Source organism: Symphalangus syndactylus, chromosome 6, assembly GCF_028878055.3.
Source record: "Symphalangus syndactylus isolate Jambi chromosome 6, NHGRI_mSymSyn1-v2.1_pri, whole genome shotgun sequence".
Taxonomy (NCBI): Eukaryota; Metazoa; Chordata; class Mammalia; order Primates; family Hylobatidae; genus Symphalangus; species Symphalangus syndactylus.
In genome coordinates, this window is record NC_072428.2 from 118,774,160 (window position 1) to 118,792,920 (window position 18,761).

General features: G+C 40.4%; 1 protein-coding gene across 10 annotated transcripts in view; it reads right to left on the reverse strand.

Moving 5' to 3' along the window:
- Nucleotides 1-782: 782 nt before the first annotated feature.
- Nucleotides 783-18,761, reverse strand: part of TNPO3 (transportin 3) — a 106,081-nt gene continuing 88,102 nt past the window's right edge. For 8 of the 10 annotated variants that reach the window (XM_055283953.2, XM_063641602.1, XM_063641604.1 and 5 more), the window contains 4 exons: nt 16,982-17,149; nt 14,145-14,257; nt 3,809-3,900; nt 783-1,956 (listed from right to left, as the gene is read on the reverse strand). In XM_055283953.2, coding sequence (XP_055139928.1) covers nt 3,840-3,900; nt 14,145-14,257; nt 16,982-17,149 — 342 coding nt within the window. In that variant the 3' untranslated portion in view covers nt 783-1,956; nt 3,809-3,839. Of the gene's footprint in view, nt 1,957-1,981; nt 2,191-3,808; nt 3,901-14,144; nt 14,258-16,981; nt 17,150-18,761 lie in introns of those variants that run through there. The other 2 variants (XM_063641607.1, XM_055283954.2) reach the window with 1 other exon arrangement.

The following is an 18,761-nucleotide window of genomic DNA, read 5'->3' on the forward strand; positions in this document are numbered from 1 at the left end:
CTATTGTTCTGTAGCTTGAGGATTTATGCCCAGGAGTGAAAAAGTTGAAGTGACAGGCAAAGAAATGGCAGAGAAGTGTCAGTATATCAACAACACTGCCAGATGTATCACATTAGAATACAGCTCTGCAGTTATTAGTTTAAAGCCCAATTGCCATAACAGACTGTTATGATTCCATTTATTAAAAACTCAGGAAAATGCAAACTAATCTACAGTGACAGAAAACCAGTGGTTACGTGGAAATGGGGATGGATGGGAAGAGGCAGGAAACAGGGATTACCTAGGGGTTCAAGGAAACTTTTGGCAATAAAGAGTATGTTCACTACCCTGATTGTGATAACGGTTTCGTGGATGTATGTCAAAGCTTATCAAAGTGTATACCTTAAACACATGCAAATTATGTTAATGATACTTCAATAAAGTTTTTTTTTTTAAGACCAATAAATCTGTAGGTCAGGAAACTGTCTACTTGGGTGGCCATAGTAGAAAAACCATACCACACTATTTAACTGAAAGAGTAACCCAACTCCCTTTCCCACTGAGGCTACACAAAAGGGTAAAATGTAAGCGATGAGCTTTGGTGTGAATTAGGACAATAAAAAGTGCAGAATGAGCGGTTTCCCTGAAGTCTGAAGGGTCTGTGGCATCAGGGCAGGGGCCTGCCCTTTCAACTCCATCCCCAGATGTCTATCAGGCACTAAAGGCTGCTTCCAAAGCTAGTCTAGCTGAACCATTTCCGAGGTACAAGGCAGTGAATGAAAGTAAAGACAAAGAAACACTGGTTAAATTTTAAAAATTTATTCTTTTTCTTTTGTTGCTGTTGATTTGTTCTTGAGATGGCTACAACACCAGACAGAACAGTGCCCTCATATCTGATGGCTGTGAAGGGCTGCACTCCTTTGAAACATTAAGATCTGTTTTGGGCTTCCCTCTTCGGCCTCACCCTCCCCTTAAAATCAAGTCATTTCCACACTTTTTAGTAAAATACTAAATGACACGTCATCCCTTGTTAGCCCTGTAAACATTTTTTCTCCACACACCCTCCCTCTTTTTTTCTCTCATGTCTCTGGGTGAATAATTCACTAAGAAAAAAACCTTAAAAAAAAAGTATACATTTATATCCTGCACCCCCCGCCCACCCGAGTTTTGGCTCATCTCTCCAAGGCAGACAACAATCTGATGTGGATTGGAAGTGGACTGAGAGAATGAACGGGGTCAGGGTTCAGATATCCATAAATTCTGACCCTGGCAGGTCCTGAGCATCACCAATGTGACCACGATAGAAAGCAGAACAAGTTCCTTGCTTACTCCTCCTTGTCTAAACAACTCTAAAGGTGGGAAGAAACAGCTGGGGAAGGTAGAAGAAATTTCTCCTCATTTGCATTTAAAAGGAGGGGAGAAAGGAAGGGTAGGAGAGGAAAGAGAGGACAAAACAATAGAAAACCTGAACAAATGACCCTGACCCTCTTCTTCCAATTGCAGCTATTTAATTCATGTGAATCCCCACATTATCCCTAAGTAAATATTTTGTTTCACAGAAAGCTTGTCCTTCTGTTTTTCCGTGTACACGTGCGCACTGGCACTTGTGCGTGTATGTGTGTGTGCGTGCATGTGTCATTTGCTACCAGGTAAATGTTTCAGTTCTGGTTTCTGTTTAGTCTTCCTTTTTTTTCTTTACTTAAAATTATTTTTCCTTTTAGAAAGTTCACCAGGAAACCAGCTCCCCTCCCACCACGCCGGGCAGGCCACAGCCATCTTTTTAAAATCCGCGCTGATTTTCCCTCACACCCCCAAACAGGAACTCCTCAGGATGGCCTCGGAAGGCTGGAGTCTCTCCCTGTCTGGCGGGACACCCTGGTGGCGGTGAAGGCCCCTCTGCCACAACGGAGGTTTCTGATTGTGGGACACAGTCTGGTTTTTGTTTTCTTCCTGTCTTCTAATTAAAAAAGACATTCCCTGACAAAAGAGATAAGACAGTCAATAACTGTACCAGAAAATAGAGCATTTAATAAAACCAACCTTAAGGCAGACATTTCTATATTTCCTCAGGTACCTAATTCTGAAGTCTGCCATATGAACTCAGAAAAAAAATAAAATAAAAATAAAAGTCTGGCGTTTCAACTTGTGGGTTCAAGGGAGCTACTGCTTTAATTAGACACCGTCTGCAGTGTGCTTCCAATGCTGAGTGTACTGTGGAAACAAGAGAGGATGTGTCAGGAGGGCAAAGAGCCAGCAGGTCCAGGCCTCCCATTCCAAAGCAACCAGGGAAGCTTCACCTCAGTCTGCTAAATCCCACAGGCTTCATGTCGATTTTATTTTGAAAGAAGGCTTTGCCTACTAGTAACAGTTGAAAACAAAACAAAACAAAACACCAATTTAGATGCTATCAAAAGGATACTGTATTAAGTGGAGTAGTTCAAGGTGAGGACTCTGGTACCAGAATATCTACATGTGAATTCTGGCTCCACCAATAACTGTCAAATTGTTAAACATTGTTGAACCTCAATTTCCTCATTTGTAAAATGGGAAAAATAGTAACAAATCCAGAAAAGCAGATGAGGATTATCTTAGTTAATACATCTAAAACACTTAAAACAGTGCCTTGACACACAGTAATGGCACAAAGTTAACCATGAACACCTACAGCTGTCCATGAGCAACCTTATGAGGTGTATCAATGTCAGCTAACCCAGACACCATGCAAAACCGGGAGATCCCAAATGATATTATTACTCATTAAAACAATCAAAGTTGAGAAATGATTTTGGGTGTGACAAGGCACTGCTGAACATCACCTTTACCTACGAATGCATTTAACACAGAAACTACCAGTGAGTGCTACAGATTCATCAAGAATTGCCTTCTGGGAGAAGAAACTCACCTTGAGACATCAAAGAGTGGGCTTAGAGGAGAGCTGCCTTTCTTCTCTCCGTCAAGAAACTGGCACCCAAATTCTACTACCCACTCCTTTCAGCTAAGCTTCTTGCTTTGCTTCAGAATCAGTAGACGGAAAGCACGTGAAGAAAAGTGCTCATCGGAAGCCAAAGATGCTCCTCCTTTCCTTTAAGGGCCAAGCATCCCTAACCTGAATAGCCAAAATGCTTCAACGGCTGAAACTTTTTGAACGCTGATATGTCCCTCAAGGGAATGCACATTGGAGCATTTTGGATTTTGGATTTTTGGATTAGGAATGCCCAACTGGTGTGCATTCTGCAAATATTCAAAATCCCCAAAAATCCAAAATTGAAAAACATTTCTGAAAGTGTTTTTTTCCTCCGAAATCCCAAGCATTTTGGATAAGGGATATTCAATTCAAACCTCCTGCCCTGGTCAAAACCTGGCACTTCAGCATTCAGGTCATAAAAGTGATAAGAATAAACTCTTTGCTCATTACATCTGGAGGGTCAGTTTTAGGAGACTGGCACCACATGTAACAGTCAACTTGAGGTTGTTTTCGCCAAAGTGGCCAGGTTAAAAATACTTATTTGTTTGTTGCCATGTACACTTACCATCTTAGAAGTGTCTGTGAGGGGAAGGGGGAAGAAAATGTTTCAATGTACTTTGTAACAGTTACTTTCTTATGGAGGTGAAAATGGTACCCCAAAGACACTGACAATTCCTGGCTGCCCAGGCCCAAGAAAATCCAGGCCCTGTATATTCCAGCTGTTCACCACAGTTAAACCGCTGAGTCCTTCCCTGACTCTAGCTATAAGACTGGTCCCATGATAGGCATTAAAACCTATCTCCATTCCCAGGAACCGCCGACAGTCCGACATCCAGAAAAAAGCTGGGAACTAGGTATCCTCACCTGGGTGACAGGCACAGTGCAGGAGTGTGAGCTATCGAAACAACCTGGTGAAGTCTCGCAAGGCCCAGCAAACTTGCTTACATTCCTCAGCACTAGAAAAGAAAAGGTAGGTTGGTCCTTGACTGAGGAGAAAGACAGAATATGCTGAAAAACAACTGCAACATTGGGGCACACTGAGAACCGTCCCAACTCCACTAGGAGCTCTCTCCATCGTCTCCTGAGCGACCCCGGCTTCAGATCTTTCTGTAATTCAGGGCAAAAATTATTATATATGAGAAAAGTTATAAACTTGGTGGTCTTCAAAGGGTGGACTCTGGACACAAACTGCCCGAGTTTGAATCTTGGCTCCACTGTGCCCTTGAACAAGTTACCAATCTTTGTCTCAGTTTCCTCATCCATTATCTACTTCATAACACTGTTTAGAGGATTAAAATCATCCACATACAGAGTGCTTATGAAAATAGAGCAGTGAACAAAATAGTATTCAATAAATGTAGGCTGCTACAACAACACTTGGTTGCTAAGGCTCTCATAAGTTTCCTCATTCTCTTCCAAAGATAGATTTTGTTTACAAAGGCTGGTCTAGCAACTAAGTCTCCACCAGTCATTGATTTTCTAGTTGAACAGGCTGCTCAGGATTTCCTCCTGTGGGAGGAAGAGGGAGAGAGGAAAGGGTTAAAGCACGTAGAAAGAGAGACGAAGCAGGAGATGCCTATGTGATATGAATAGCCCAATATTCATCTGACCCTGTTTTTTCAAAAGCCCCCCGACCTCCCTTTGTCCAAAACTGTCACCAAGAAACCAGCTGATGCCAGCTTCATTCTACTGTATCTGTCTTCATAACAGTTTTTGCTAAATGAACATGAGGCTAAGCTAAAGCAGTGGAGAAGGAAGCACTTCTTTTTTTTTTTGATATGGAGTCATGTCATCCAGGCTGGAGTGCAATGGCACGATCTCAGCTCACTGCAACTTCTGCTCCCAGGTTCAAGTGATTCTCCTGCCTCAGCCTCCCCAGTAGCTGGGATCACAGGTGCCCACCACGCCCGGCTAATTTTTTGTATTTTTAGTAGAGATGTGGTTTCACCATGTTGGCCAGGCTGGTCTCAAACTCCTGACCTTGTGATCCGCCCGCCTTGGCCTCCCAAAGTGCTGGGATTACAGGCATGAGCCACCGCGCCCGGCCAGGAAGCAATTCTTAATATGCTTGCCTTCCTGTGGCCCTCTCTCTGGCTCAACTAAGATACCAGTGCCTACAGCCTAGGATTCAATGCAGATGAAAACACACTTTCCATCTCATAATGGTTAAACACCAGGGAAGGGAACTGCTCTAAGTGATCCAACAGAAAAGGTGAAAATAGAGCTATCCACTTAGGTTCCTACATCCAGATTTCCCCATCCATTATAAGTTCTGAAACATCATTAAGAACCTTGACTTAGACCCCATGACTTGATTCAACAGAACATTCTAGAAACTTTCTTCTAGTCTCTCCATCCTAAAAATGTAATGAAAATAAGGCAGGTGGCCAGGCACAGTGGCTCATGCTTGTAATCCCAACACAGGGAGACCCCGTCTCTACAAATAATTTAAAACTTAGCTGGGTGTGGTGGTGCACACCTGTGGTCCCAGCTACTCACAAAGCTAAGGCAGGAGGATAACCTGAGCTGGGGAGGTTAAGGTTGCAGTGAGCCATGATTGTGCCACTGCACTCCAGGCTGGACAACAGAGTGAGACCCTGTCTCAAAAAAAAGAAAAAAGAAAGAAAATGAGAAAGGTCTTTTGGCTGTATTGGAATTGCCATTACCTCTGTGGATTTAATAAGCTTCAATTAAAGTGTTACATTTCTCATTTTACTTCCAAATTAATACTGACTGTTAAGGAGGCAGCCAGGGCATATGAGCCCATATCACTGATGCTCCCAATATCAGGAAGGAGGAAGATCTGTAACCCAAGAGAAGTTGCTATGTGGTGTGTTATTACAAGCGACTAAGATCATAGAAAACCCTGAAACTTAGGACAGTGCTGGAGACTGGGATTTTTTTGCTATCCTAATGTCTTACATGTTTTAAATTTTACCCTTCTTCAAGAGACTTCTGTTTTGTTTTGTTTTCAAAACAGATAGAAATAGGGTCTCACTGTGTTGCCCAGGCTGCTCGAACCTCTGGGCTCAAGCTATCGTCCTGCCTCAGCCTCCAAAAGTGCTGGGATTACAGGCGTGAGTCACTGTGCCCGGCAGAGACTTTGGAAGAGACATGATAACTTCACAGCCTCCTTTGTGGCACATGAGCAAAAGTATTGAAACCAAAATGCAAGTGTGGGAGAAATGCAGTGTGATAGGGTGAAATGAGGGACAGGTGACATTGTCAACTCGGCTTCTGCCCCAATCCTATCTGCAAGTGCTTTGGTGTCAAACACTTCAGCCAAATGTTTAACTGAAGTGTCCTTGGTGGGGAGCCCATAGAAATGGATCCAAAAGCTCCTTGAGGCCAGGTGCTGTGGCTCACACCTGTAATTGCAGCACTTTGGGAGGCCAAGGCGGGTAGATCACCTGAGGTCAGGAGTTTGAGACCAGCCTGGCCAACATGGTGAAACCCATCTCCATTACAAATACAAAAATTAGCCGGGCGTGGTGGTGGGCACCTGTGGTCCCAGCTACTCGGGAGGCTGAGGCCGGAGAATCGCTTAAACCCAGGGGGCAGAGGTTGCAGTGAGCTGAGATCACACCACTGCACTTCAACCTGGGCAACAGAGCAAGGCCCCGTCTCAAAAAAAAAAAAAAAAAGCTCCATGAATGTTAGAACTATAGTTATGTGCTACAATGATGTTTTGGCCAACGATGGACTGCATGTATGACAGTGGTCCTATGAGTATAAAAGAGATGAAGAATGCACGCTGCGTTACTCACATGCTTGTGGTGATGCTGGTATAAACAAACCTATTGCACTGCCAGTCGTATAAAAGGACAACACAAACAATTATCTACAGTACACAATACTTGATCATAAACAACTATATTACTGGGTTATGTATTTACTATACTATACTTTTTATCATTAATTTAGAGTATATTCCTTCTACTTACAAAAGAAAAAAATTTTACTGTAAAACAGCCTCAGGCAGGTCCTTCGGAAGGGATTCCAGAAGAAGACATTGTTATCCTAGGAGACGGCAGCTCCATGTATGTTACTGCCCTTGAAGACCTTCTAAGTGGGACAAGATGTAAAAAGGTGGAAGACAATGATATTGATGATCTTGACCCTGTGTAGGTCTAGGCTAATATGTGTCTGTGTCTTAGCTTTTAACAAAAAAGTTTAAAAGCTAAAAAATAAATAAATAATTTTAATAGAAAAAAGCTTATAAAGATATAAAGAAAAAAATTTTTAATGAGCTGTACAGTTTGTGTTTTAAGCTAGGTGTTATTACAAAGGAGTCCAAGAATTAAAAAAAAATTTAGTTTATAAAGTAAAAAAGTTACAGTAAGCAAGGGTTAATTTGTTGTTATTATTATTATTATTATTATTATTATTATATTATTTTGAGACAGAGTCTCACTCTGTCGCCCAGGCTGGAGTGCGGTGGCACGATCTCGGCCCACTGCAACCTCTGCCTCCCAGGTTCAAGCGATTCTCCAGCCTCAGCCTCCTGAGTAGCTGGGATTACAGGTGCCCACCACCACGCCTGGCTAATTTTTAAAATTTTTGGTAGAGATGGGGTTTCACCATGTTGGCCAGGCTGGTCTCAAACTCCCAACCTCAAGTGATCTGCCTGCCTCGGCCTCCCAAAGTGCTGGGATTACAGGCATGAGCCACTGTGCCTGGCCAAGGGTTAATTTATTATTGATGAAAAAATTTTTTTTATAAATTTAGTGTAGCCTAAGTATATAGTATCTATAAAAAGTCTACAGTAGTGTATGGTAATGTCCTAGGCCTTCTATTCCCTCACCACTCACTCATTGACTCACCTAGAGCAACTTCCAGTTCTGCAAGTTCTATTCATGGTAAGTGCCCTCATACAGGTATACCTTTTTTTTCTCTTTTATACTGTATTTTTACTGTACCTTTTCTATGTTTAGATATGTTTGGATATACAAATTCTTACCATTGTATTACAATTGCATACAGTATTCAGTATAGTAACCTGCTATACAGGTTTGTAGCCTAGGAGCAATAGGCTACACTATATAGACCAGGTGTCCGGTAGGCTATACCATCTAGGTTTGTAGAAGTATACTCCATGATGTTTGCACAACAACTAAACCACCTAATGACACATTTCTTGGAACATATCCCCATCATTAAGTAACACATGACTGTATATTCTGTCTCAGTCCTTCTGACATTTGATATTTCTTAGCTTTTTATTTTATTGATTGACTTTTTCAACTGCCAGTATTTTTTAGATTCTGTTTTCTGGCTTCTAGTCCCCAAATTCCTATCCTTCCACCATATTTCTGAAAGCTTTTATGGTCGTTATTTCTCGAGCCCCGTAAGATTACTAGGGGAGTGCTGAGAAATGAGATCCTTTTGATCCGATGACCTGGTAGGTAACAAAAAATAATGAAACTCTGATGACTTGACTAGGGATTCAACCGCTTACTGGCCTCTAATTCCAGTATCAATGCTTCCCATGTTCAACATCTTTTGGCTTTGAAGAGCCCCAGGCAAGTGACAAGTAGTCACAGAATAAACACCAAGATGGAGAAATGGAAATGATGGCAGGGTTTCTTCTAGTCCCAATTTGTCTTAGTTAATGATAGGCTCATTTGGCATTTGGAAAGCAAGAATGTTATTTTAGAATGAAACGTCCCAGCTTTCTTCAAGTTGACCAACTAAAAAAGCTAGGGAATTAATTACCAGTACCATGTGAAAAGCAGGCTTGGACTTGCTGAAATGAAACTGAACCAGTTCACCCTCTCTGCCAGAATGGCAAACAAAGTAGCATGTTGAGGCAGGTGTTACGGACCTTAAAATCAAAAGGGAGACTGAGTCATGCATGGGACAGAAAGTTCAAGGGCTTTCTGTCCTGTCTACTACAGGCATTCTAGAGGAAGAGAATTACTAAGAGGAGATGAGCAATCTCAAGTCCTTTCTCTAGCACCTCAACATCAGCTCTTACTTCTGTTCATTTTCCACCACTATATTACATATGTTACAGCCTGCTATAGGAAGAGCTGCAAAACTTGTTTAGCAATGAAAGATCAAGTAGGTCAGGTTGGCGGTGCACCTTATTTTCCCATATCACAGGGCAAAGATCACAGGTTTTTTTTTCCCCCCACAGCACTGCTTTACTTAGGTCTCTTTTCCTTGCCCCAAGATTTATCTTAAATTAGGAAAGGATATCTATGACCTTGATTTCAGACTTACCATATTATTTTATCTGTCATATATTAGTCCCACTGAGGGAAAGAGGGCTTGACAGAGACTTATTCTAGAATGTGTGGGATTCCAGAATGTGTGGGTGGCTGCCTTAGAGTCAACAGGAGACATGTCCCAGCTAGTTTTGCAAGTACATAATGACATTCTAGAAGTTTCTCCTCCGAGGAGAAAGGAGTTAACATTCACTGATCACTGTGCAAGATCTTCTTTAGATTTTCATTTGGTATCTCATAATAACCTTATGAGACTGGCAGTACTAACCCTATTTCACTTGATAAATAAACTGAAGTTCAAAGTAATAGGGTATGTGCCAAGATTCAAACCAACATACTTGACTCCAAACCCCATCTTTGGAGGGTTTCCCCTAGGTTCCCATTTGCTTTAGGAAAATTAGAGTCAATAGGATCCTGCCCTTATACTGTAACCAGCACTGAATGGAATAATGCAAAACAGAAGCAGAGAGAAGCAACTACTATACTTCTTTCCCCTGAGACAGTTTGTAGATAGAATACTCTACTTCTACTGAGAAGATTCACAGTAAAAGCAATCAAAGAATTTTTAAGGTCACCCCAGTCAATATATGCCTACCCAGTGGAGGGGAAATCCCCACTTCTGGCAAAATGTATCATGAAGGGTCACATGCTATTTTTCAGTCATGCATGTCACTTGATCTATGGCTAAAAGTGAGTTATTTCTGGGGCATACTGGGCTTACTATTTAAGCCACTTAGTAGACTATAAAATAATAGCATTCCATGGTTTGGGATTTTAACATTAACAAAATTGTTGGAGACATTCCAGAAGATGAGAAAGTAAACTATTTTGGAAAGTGACATTAAGAAATCAATTCTGAGAAAAGACAACTAGCTCTTGTATCACTGCTTAAAGTTCATTTTCTTTCCCTTCTAAGTCTGATTTTACCCATAAAAGTGTAATTTATGCTCATAAAAAAGTGCACATAGTACAGAAAGTTATGAAAAGCCTCCCTCCCCTCCTAGTCTCACTTACATATCTTTCCAAAAACTTACTGTGCAGAAAGTAGCCTGTGTGTGTGTGTATAATTTATAATAAAACAGCTCTTTAAAGTACAAGTTGGTTCGTTTACAATAGCATAAAAAAATACTTATGAAAAAATTTAACCAAGGAGGTGAAAAACTTATACACTGAAAACTACAAAATGTAGCTGAAAGAAATTAAAGACACCAATAAATGGAACAATATGCTGTATTTGTCGATTTGGAGATTTAATATTGTTAAGATTTCAATACTACTCAAAGCAATCTATAGATTCAATACAATCCCCATCAAAATCCCAACAACCTCTTGTACAGAAAAATCTACCCTAAAATTCATATGGAATTTCAAGGGTCCCCAAGTGGCCAAAACAATCTTCTTTTTTTTTTTTGAGACGGAGTCTCACTCTGTCGCCCAGGCTGGAGTGCAGTGGCGTGATCTCAGCTCACTGCAAGCTCCACCTCCTGGGTTCACGCCATTCTCCTGCCTCAGCCTCCCGAGTAGCTGGGACTACAGGTGCCCACCACCACGCCTGGCTAATTTTTTTATTTTTAGTAGAGACGGGGTTTCACTGTTTTAGCCAGGATGGTCTCAATCTCCTGACCTCGTGATCCGCCTGCCTTGGCCTCCCAAAGTGCTGGGATTACAGGCGTGTGCCACCACACCTGGCCACCAAAACAATCTTTAAAGCAAACATTACAGGACTCATATTCCTGATTCTAAAATTTATTACAAAGCCACAGTAATCAAAACAGCATGGTATTGACATAAAGAAATACATCATAGACCAATGGAATAGAACAGGGAGCCCATTAATAAATTCTCCTGTATATGGTCAAATGATTTTCAACAAGGATGTCAAGACCATTCAGTGCAGAAAGGACAGTCTTTTCAACAAATGGTGCTGGGAAAACTGGATATCCACAAGCAAAAGAAAGAGGCCGGACCCTTACCTAATACCACATACAAAAATTAACTCAAAAAGGATCAAAGACCTGATATAAGACCTAAAACTGTAAAACTCTTAGAAGAAAACCTAGGCGGAAAACTTCATGACATGAAATCTGGCAATGATTTCCTAGATATGACACCGAACAGACAACAAAAACAAAACAGATAAACTAGGCTACATCAAAATTAAAAACTTCTGTGCATCAAGGGACACAATCAACAGAATGAAAAGGCAACCTAAAGAATGGAAGAAAATGTTTGCAAATCATGTACCTGATAAGGAATTAATATCCCAAATATAAAAGGAACTCCTGCAACTAAACAACAAAAGAAACCTAATTTTTAAATAGGCAAAGCACTTGAATAGACATTTCTCCAAGAAGATAAACAAATGGCCAATAAGCATACGAAAAGATGCTCACCATCACTAATCATTAGGGAAATGCAAATGAAAACCGCAATGAGATAACACTTCACACTTGGTGTGAAATGCTAAGATGGCTACTCTCAAAAACCCAGAAAATAACAAGTGTTGGTGAGGATGTGGAGAAATTGGAACTTTGTGCACTGCTAGTGGGAATGTAAAATGGTGCAGCTGCTATGGAAAACAGTATGATGGTTCTTCAAAAAATTAAAGAAGATTAAATAGAATCACCATATGATCCAGCAATTCCACCTCTGGGTATCCAAAAGAATTGAAAGCAGGGGCTGAAAGAGATATTTGTACACCTGTGTTTATAGCAGCCTTACTCACAACAGCTAAGAGGTGGAAACAACCCAAATGGCCATCAACAGATGGAAGGATAAATAAAATGTGGTATATGCATACAATGGACTATTATTTAGCCTTTAAATGGAAGAAAATTCTGGCACACGCTACAACATAGATGAATCCTAAGGACATTATACTAAGTGAGTTAAGCTAGTCACAAAAAAGACAAATCTGTATGATCTCACTAATATGAGGTATCTAGAGTAGTCAGACTCAAATATTATGGAGGAAGGTAATTGCCAGGAGATGGGGAGAGGGGAGAATGGAGAATTGTTGCTTAATGGGTATAGTTTCAGTTTTACAAGATGAAAAAGTTCTTGAGATTGGTTGTGCAACAACATGAATATATACTTAACCCTACTGAACTATGCATTTACAAAAATGGTTAATACTGTAAATTTCATGTTATGTGTATTTTTATAACAATTAAAAAATTTTTAAATTATTTTAAAAGCTCAAGTTAGGTTATGTAATACTATTATTTTAACCTTTACAATTTATCTTGTATATTTTTCCGTATTATCACATATTTCTTCTTCCTTGTTCATCTTTGGGACTATTTACTAGTATAAGCACACTGTTAATTATTTAACTTTTCTCTATTGATGGGCAATTAGAATATTTCCAGTTTTTTCACTACTACTAACCTTGCTCTAACATTCCTTCTTTGACCCATATCTTTCCACACTGTATGATTATAAGTCATTGCCTAAAATTTAGACAAAACTCTAAAGACTCTAGATATAAAAAGAGTATCAGGGCAAGGGAACACGTAGTTATAAAATCCAACTTAAGACCAGGCGCGGTGGCTCATGCCTGTAATCCCAGCACTTTGGGAGGCCAAGGTGGGTGGATCACGAGGTCAGGAGATCGAGACCATCCTGGCTAACACAGTGAAACCCCATCTCTACTAAAAAAATACAAAAAAATTAGCCAGGCGTGGTGGCGGGCGTCTGTAGTCCCAGCTACTTGGGAGGCTGAGGCAGGAGAATGGCGTGAACCCGGGAGGCGGAGCTTTCAGTGAGCCCAGATTGTGCCATTGCACTCCAGCCTGGGTGACACAGTGAGACACCATCTCAAAAAAAAAAAAAAAAAAAAATCCAACTTAAGTTGCTGTCATTACCATTAAGACCATAAGTCTTGGCCGGGCGCGGTGGCTCACGCTTATAATCCCAGCACTTTGGGAGGCCGAGGCAGGCGGATCATGAGGTCAGGAGATCAAGACCATGGTGAAACCCCGCCTCTACTAAAAATACAAAAAATTAGCCGGGCATGGTGGCGGGCGCCTGTAGTCCCAGCTACTCGGGAGGCTGAGGCAGGAGAATGGCGTGAACCCGGGAGGCAGAGCTTGCAGTGAGCCGAGATTGCGCCACTGCACTCCAGCCTGGGTGACAGAGCGAGACTCCGTCTCCAAAAAAAAAAAAAAAAAAAAAAAAAAGACCATAAGTCTCATAACCTTTGATTCAGTGATTACATTTTAAAGGAAAATATTCAGAAGAAGGAAAAGGCTCTATTTTTGACATTATCTGTAATACGAAAAAACTGAAAAATGATCTAAATGTCTACTAATAGAGGCATTATAAGGAAATCAAGAAACACCTTTATGGCTATAAAACAATAATTAGGAAGACTATGTAACTGTATTAAAAATATTTATATGTTCACAGTAAAAAAAACACACACACTTTACATTTAGTCTGTAATCCAGAGATTGTAAGTGCCTCATGGGTCTAATGTATCCCAGGCAGATGTTCTGTTTGGACTACACAACTTCTTTGAAATTAGAATTTGACTATCTTTAGGTACGGTGAGCATTCTCCAATTCACTGTCGTCTACATCACTTTCTAATGTTTTATAACCAATGCTTTGCCTTACTCAGGTACCTACATTCTTGACCTCCAAATGTGGATGAAAACTCAGAAGGACTTAGAAAAATATAGACAGATCTCCTGACAGGGAGTGAGCTGCTCAGTGCATTTTCCTTTGGGAGAAACAGTGCCTCCACTTACCGCTAAAAAATCTTATACCAGTTAGCACATATGTTAAATATATGTACATACATACACAGCATGGTGATGTTTTCCCACCAGAATGGCTTCCAATGCCAATTTGTGCAATTCAAGTTTAAACAGACTATAAATTGTCCATTTCCAAGGGTGCATAAGAAATAAAGATATGTTTCTTCCCACACCCCACACCTCCTTAAGAACCCCCAGTATCACTCACCTAGTGACTTGCTTGTGAAAGTCTGTAAGTTGCTTGTGTGTCACTGTGACGGCTCCCACGGTTGTTTCCTTTGGCAAACCTTTTAAGGAATTTTCTAACCATCGACAAAAAGTCTGTATAGGAAAAAGGGGTAAGAGTTTTAAAAGGAAGCATGGTTTACTCACCTGAGACCCTATAGATACTAACAAAACCCCACAAATTTTCCTTAGTAGCATTTACTTCCCTACACTTGGGAGCAAGTAAAGGAATCAACAAAAGTGCCTCATTAGCCCTTCAAACCCTCTGAGTTGATGCAGTCTGCATATGCATGCCTAGATTTCCCTTCAAAGGAGCAGCGGGCATCATTTCAGAAAAGGACCTTCTACACCTTAGAAGTGAAGTTTCTTCTGGATGAGGCTAGTGTTTTGTTCCTGTCATAACATATATGACATATATACATACGCATGCATGCGAACACGAACACACACACACACACTCGCTCGCTCTCTCTTTTTTGAGATAGGGTCTCACTCTGTTGCCCAGGCTGGCGTGCAGTGCACTGCAGCTTTGACCTTCCAGGCTCAAGTGATCCTCCCACCCCAGCTTCCCAGGTATCTCAGACTACAGAAGTCCATCAACATGCCTGGCTAATTAAAAACAATTTTTTTTTAAGAGATGAGGAGTCTATGTTGCCCAGACTGGTCTCAAACTCCTGGGCTCAAGAGATCCTCCCAAAGTGCTGGGACTACAGGTATAAGCACTTGACCAGTATATTTTTAAAATTAAACAGATTTCCAAAAGCTCTTGAGCTTAAAGATCAAAAGTGATCCATAGTAAAGGTTCAGATACCTGAAAGAGCAGGGGCAAAAAGTATACTAAGCCACCATGTCAGAAAGTATACATATGAGACATATGAGTCCAGAATCTTAAGGATTTTAAGGCCATCTCTCTCAGAATAAGTCCTGTCCATTCAGTTCTTTTGTGATATCTGCCTGCTCTTTGTGTTAAAAAACCTTGCTCTTGTTGCTGTTTAATTTACTTATATATCTTTTATATAAGTATATCTGAGCATTCTCTTTATGCCTTTCCTATGCACAAAAATTGTCCCTACTCCCTTTACTTCCTTCCTTTCTAAAATAAAAATTCTACAGACTTCCTCTGGGTTCTTATTTTCAGTTTAATTGTTGTCCTTTGGGTCAGCGTTAATATTTCTTCATCCCTTTTTAAGTGGAATGTATACTTCAGTCATAGTTTTGGGCTGTAAAATTACTCTTTTATACCTAATTTTTTTTACATTATATATTTTCCCATCATATTCATTTATGACCATAATAGGCCAGAGCAAAAGTATTATAAATGCTCAGGAAGTACTAAGCATTTCTTAATCATGGATACATAACAGCTCCTTAATTTTAAAAAATACATAATAGTTGTTATATAGCAAACTTTTTTTTTTTTTTTTTTGAGACAGGGTCTTGCTATGCAGCCCAGACTGGAGTGCAGGGGCATGATCATAGCTCACTGCAGGCTGGAACTCCTGGGCTTAAGCAATCCTACCCTCCTGAGTAGCTGGGACTATAGATGTATGCCACCACACCCAGCTAACTAAAAAGAAAAATTTTTTTTTTTTTTTTGTAGGGATGGGGTCTATGTTGCCCAAGCTGGTGGAGTCTCAAACTCCTGGCGTCAAGTGATCCTTCTACCTTGGTCTCCCAAAGTATTGGGAAGACAGGCGTGAGCCACTGTGCCCGGCTGATATATAGTACACGCCTTAGAGTACATGGCTACCTGGTTTCCATTCCTGTCCAGACTTCTTGTTCTCATCTTTTGTTGTTGTTGTTAGCACTTAACAATATGCTTACAATCAAGAATGTTTTTATAAAGTTAGATTTACATAAGTTTTCTGTTACTTGGGAACCAAATGTATTTGTAAAAAAGTTTAAGCAGAGTATGAAGACTTTTTCCCTCAGGTCAAGGACTTTTGAATTAAATTTGCTGATTCCTGGAGGCTCAAAAAGTACTTTTCTTTAGAAAAACAAATATGCTACTCTATCAGGTTGAAATGGAACATGTGTATTGAACCAGCAAGGAATAGGTACTATCTATTATATATTATTATTCTCAATTTTATATTCTGTGGTTCTGTAAGACAGCTCACTTTAACTAGGTCCCAATGAGTACTTTCCTGAACTGCTTTTACAGTAATATTAAAAATTATAAATTCCATTTTAAAAATAATTTCAGGTTATATTATACTTTACCATTCTATTCAACTTTCACACAGTGCACATAACCTGAGTTATGGTCATGTGGCCCAGTACTGAAATTACTTGGGCATTATTAGATAGCTTTAAAAAAACAACTCCATCCTTAGGTGGGTGATAAAGGATCTGGTTCAAAGAAATCCAAAGGGGAAATATATCCAACTGTACATTGTGGGTTACTTTGACAATTATGTGCTTCCAAATGTTCTGGCTAGATGTATCACCAAGAAATAATACAGTGCTATAGAATAAGTCTGAAAGGATTAAATACTTCTCGAGTAATACGTAACTAATATAACTGACATTTGGACATCTCTCACAAGTGAACAAATTTCACATTGGACAGCCACACGACTGAATTCAATGCTTGATACCCCCTATGACAGTGACATAGAAACATGCTTTAAAGAACTCAATAATAAATTACTGATCTTTACGGGCCTCTTCATCTACCAATCTAATTTGGCAATATGCCTAAATTTGGTTCCATGGACAGAAAACAGGGCTAGTTTCAAAATTAGGGTTGGCCTTAAGGAACCAAAGCCTATTAGGTTTAGGGACTATGAGATAAATTCCTCATGAAAACAATCTTACCGGTCTGTCAACCTGCATGATCTCCCAGAGCACTTCAGCCACATCTGGTAGGGTATAGGGGGGGAGGCAAAAGCAGCAGGTGTGCAGCAGCTGGCTGACAAGCTGCTGTCCAAGCTGGTTCATCACCTGTCCAATCAGTTCTTTCCGTAATTCAAAGTCTTCTTCATGCTGTATGTGGGAAAGCAGGAACATCAGATAAATTCTAGTCTCAACTTCCCAAAGACCAAGCACTCTTTCCCCTTTAGTAATTTCTCTTTAATAGGAAAGTGTATGTGTGTGTGCGGGTGTGTGTCTGTGTGTATACAGGTGTGTGTAAAATAACAGCTGGATTCACAAAGTCCAGAAGTTTTTTGTCTTTAGAAAGAAAATGAAGGAGTTTATTAGCATCCAAGGAATGAACATGGGTTTCAACAGAGATCAATGCTTAGATTTTTCATGATTTGAAGGCAGAAAACACGGTTAAGAATTAAAGTTAGCAATTTTTAAAATTTTTTTCTCTTCATCTTCTATGTGATGGTATTAATTTTTTTTTAATGTGAAAAATAGCTTGTGTTCCTATTTCCTTTTTTAAAAACCAAGTCAGCCTGGCACGGCAGCACACACCATAGTCCCAGCCACTCCAAAGGCTCAGGTAGGGGAACAGCTTGAACCCAGGTGTTCTGGGCTAGAGCATGCTATACCAACTGGGTGCCTGTGCTAAATTCAGCATCAATGTGGTGACCTCCTAGGAGAGAGGAACGACTCTTGGGTTGCCTAAGGAGGGAGCGGTGAACAGCCCAAGTCAGAAACAGAGTGGGTCAAAATTCCATTCTGATCTATAGTGGGATCTCACCTGTGAACGGCCACTACAGTCTGGGTAACACAGCCAGAACCCCATGTCACAATAAAACAAAACAAAACCAACTGAAATAAGAATTGAAGACATCTATCAGAGATCTAATTTTTTCTATCAAAAAAAAAAAAACCCTTTTTTTCTTCTTGCAGTCTTTAATTTTTTTTTTTTTTTTTTTTTTTTGAGACAGAGTCTTGCTGTGTCACCCAGGCTGGAGTGCAGTGGCCTGATCTCGGCTAACTGAAACCTCCATCCCCTGGGTTCAAGCAATTCTCCTGCCTCAGCCTCCCTAGTAGCTGGGATTACAGGCATCCACTACCACGCTTGGCTAGTTTTTGTACTTTTAGTAGAGACAGGGTTTCACCATGTTGGCTAGGCTGGTCTTGAACTCCTGACCTCAAGTGATCTGCCCGCCTTGGCCTCCCAAACTGCTGGGATTACAGGCGTGAGCCACTGCACCTGGCCCTTCTTGTGGTCTTTAAATACACATATATTTCTAATACCCTGAGAAAAATATTTTTTAAATTGCCTTTCCCTTCTAGTTATTTTCTTCCCTCTTTTACTGTCAAACTTCTTAAATGAATAGCCTGAATAGAATGCATAAGTAAATACATACTTCTTCACTGCTCTCCACTGTCTACAATTTTACTCCACATCTAATCAAACCTACCTTCGAAATTCCTGTGAAGCACTTTACTACTCCCACTGCTTAGTTGTCCACTAACAAACTTAGTACTATTCTGACTTGCTCTGATCTTGGTTTAGAGGCAGTATGACTATCTGCCTCTCTAATCCATCAAAATTCTACCTCTATTTCACGGCTCCATTTAAATCCCTCCCCTTCCATAAAGTTATTCCAACTCTTTTTGGTCTAGAGCTTTCCCTCGTCTGATCTCATACCAATCATGACTTTTATCACTCATCTGACAATCAAATACTGGAGGCCAA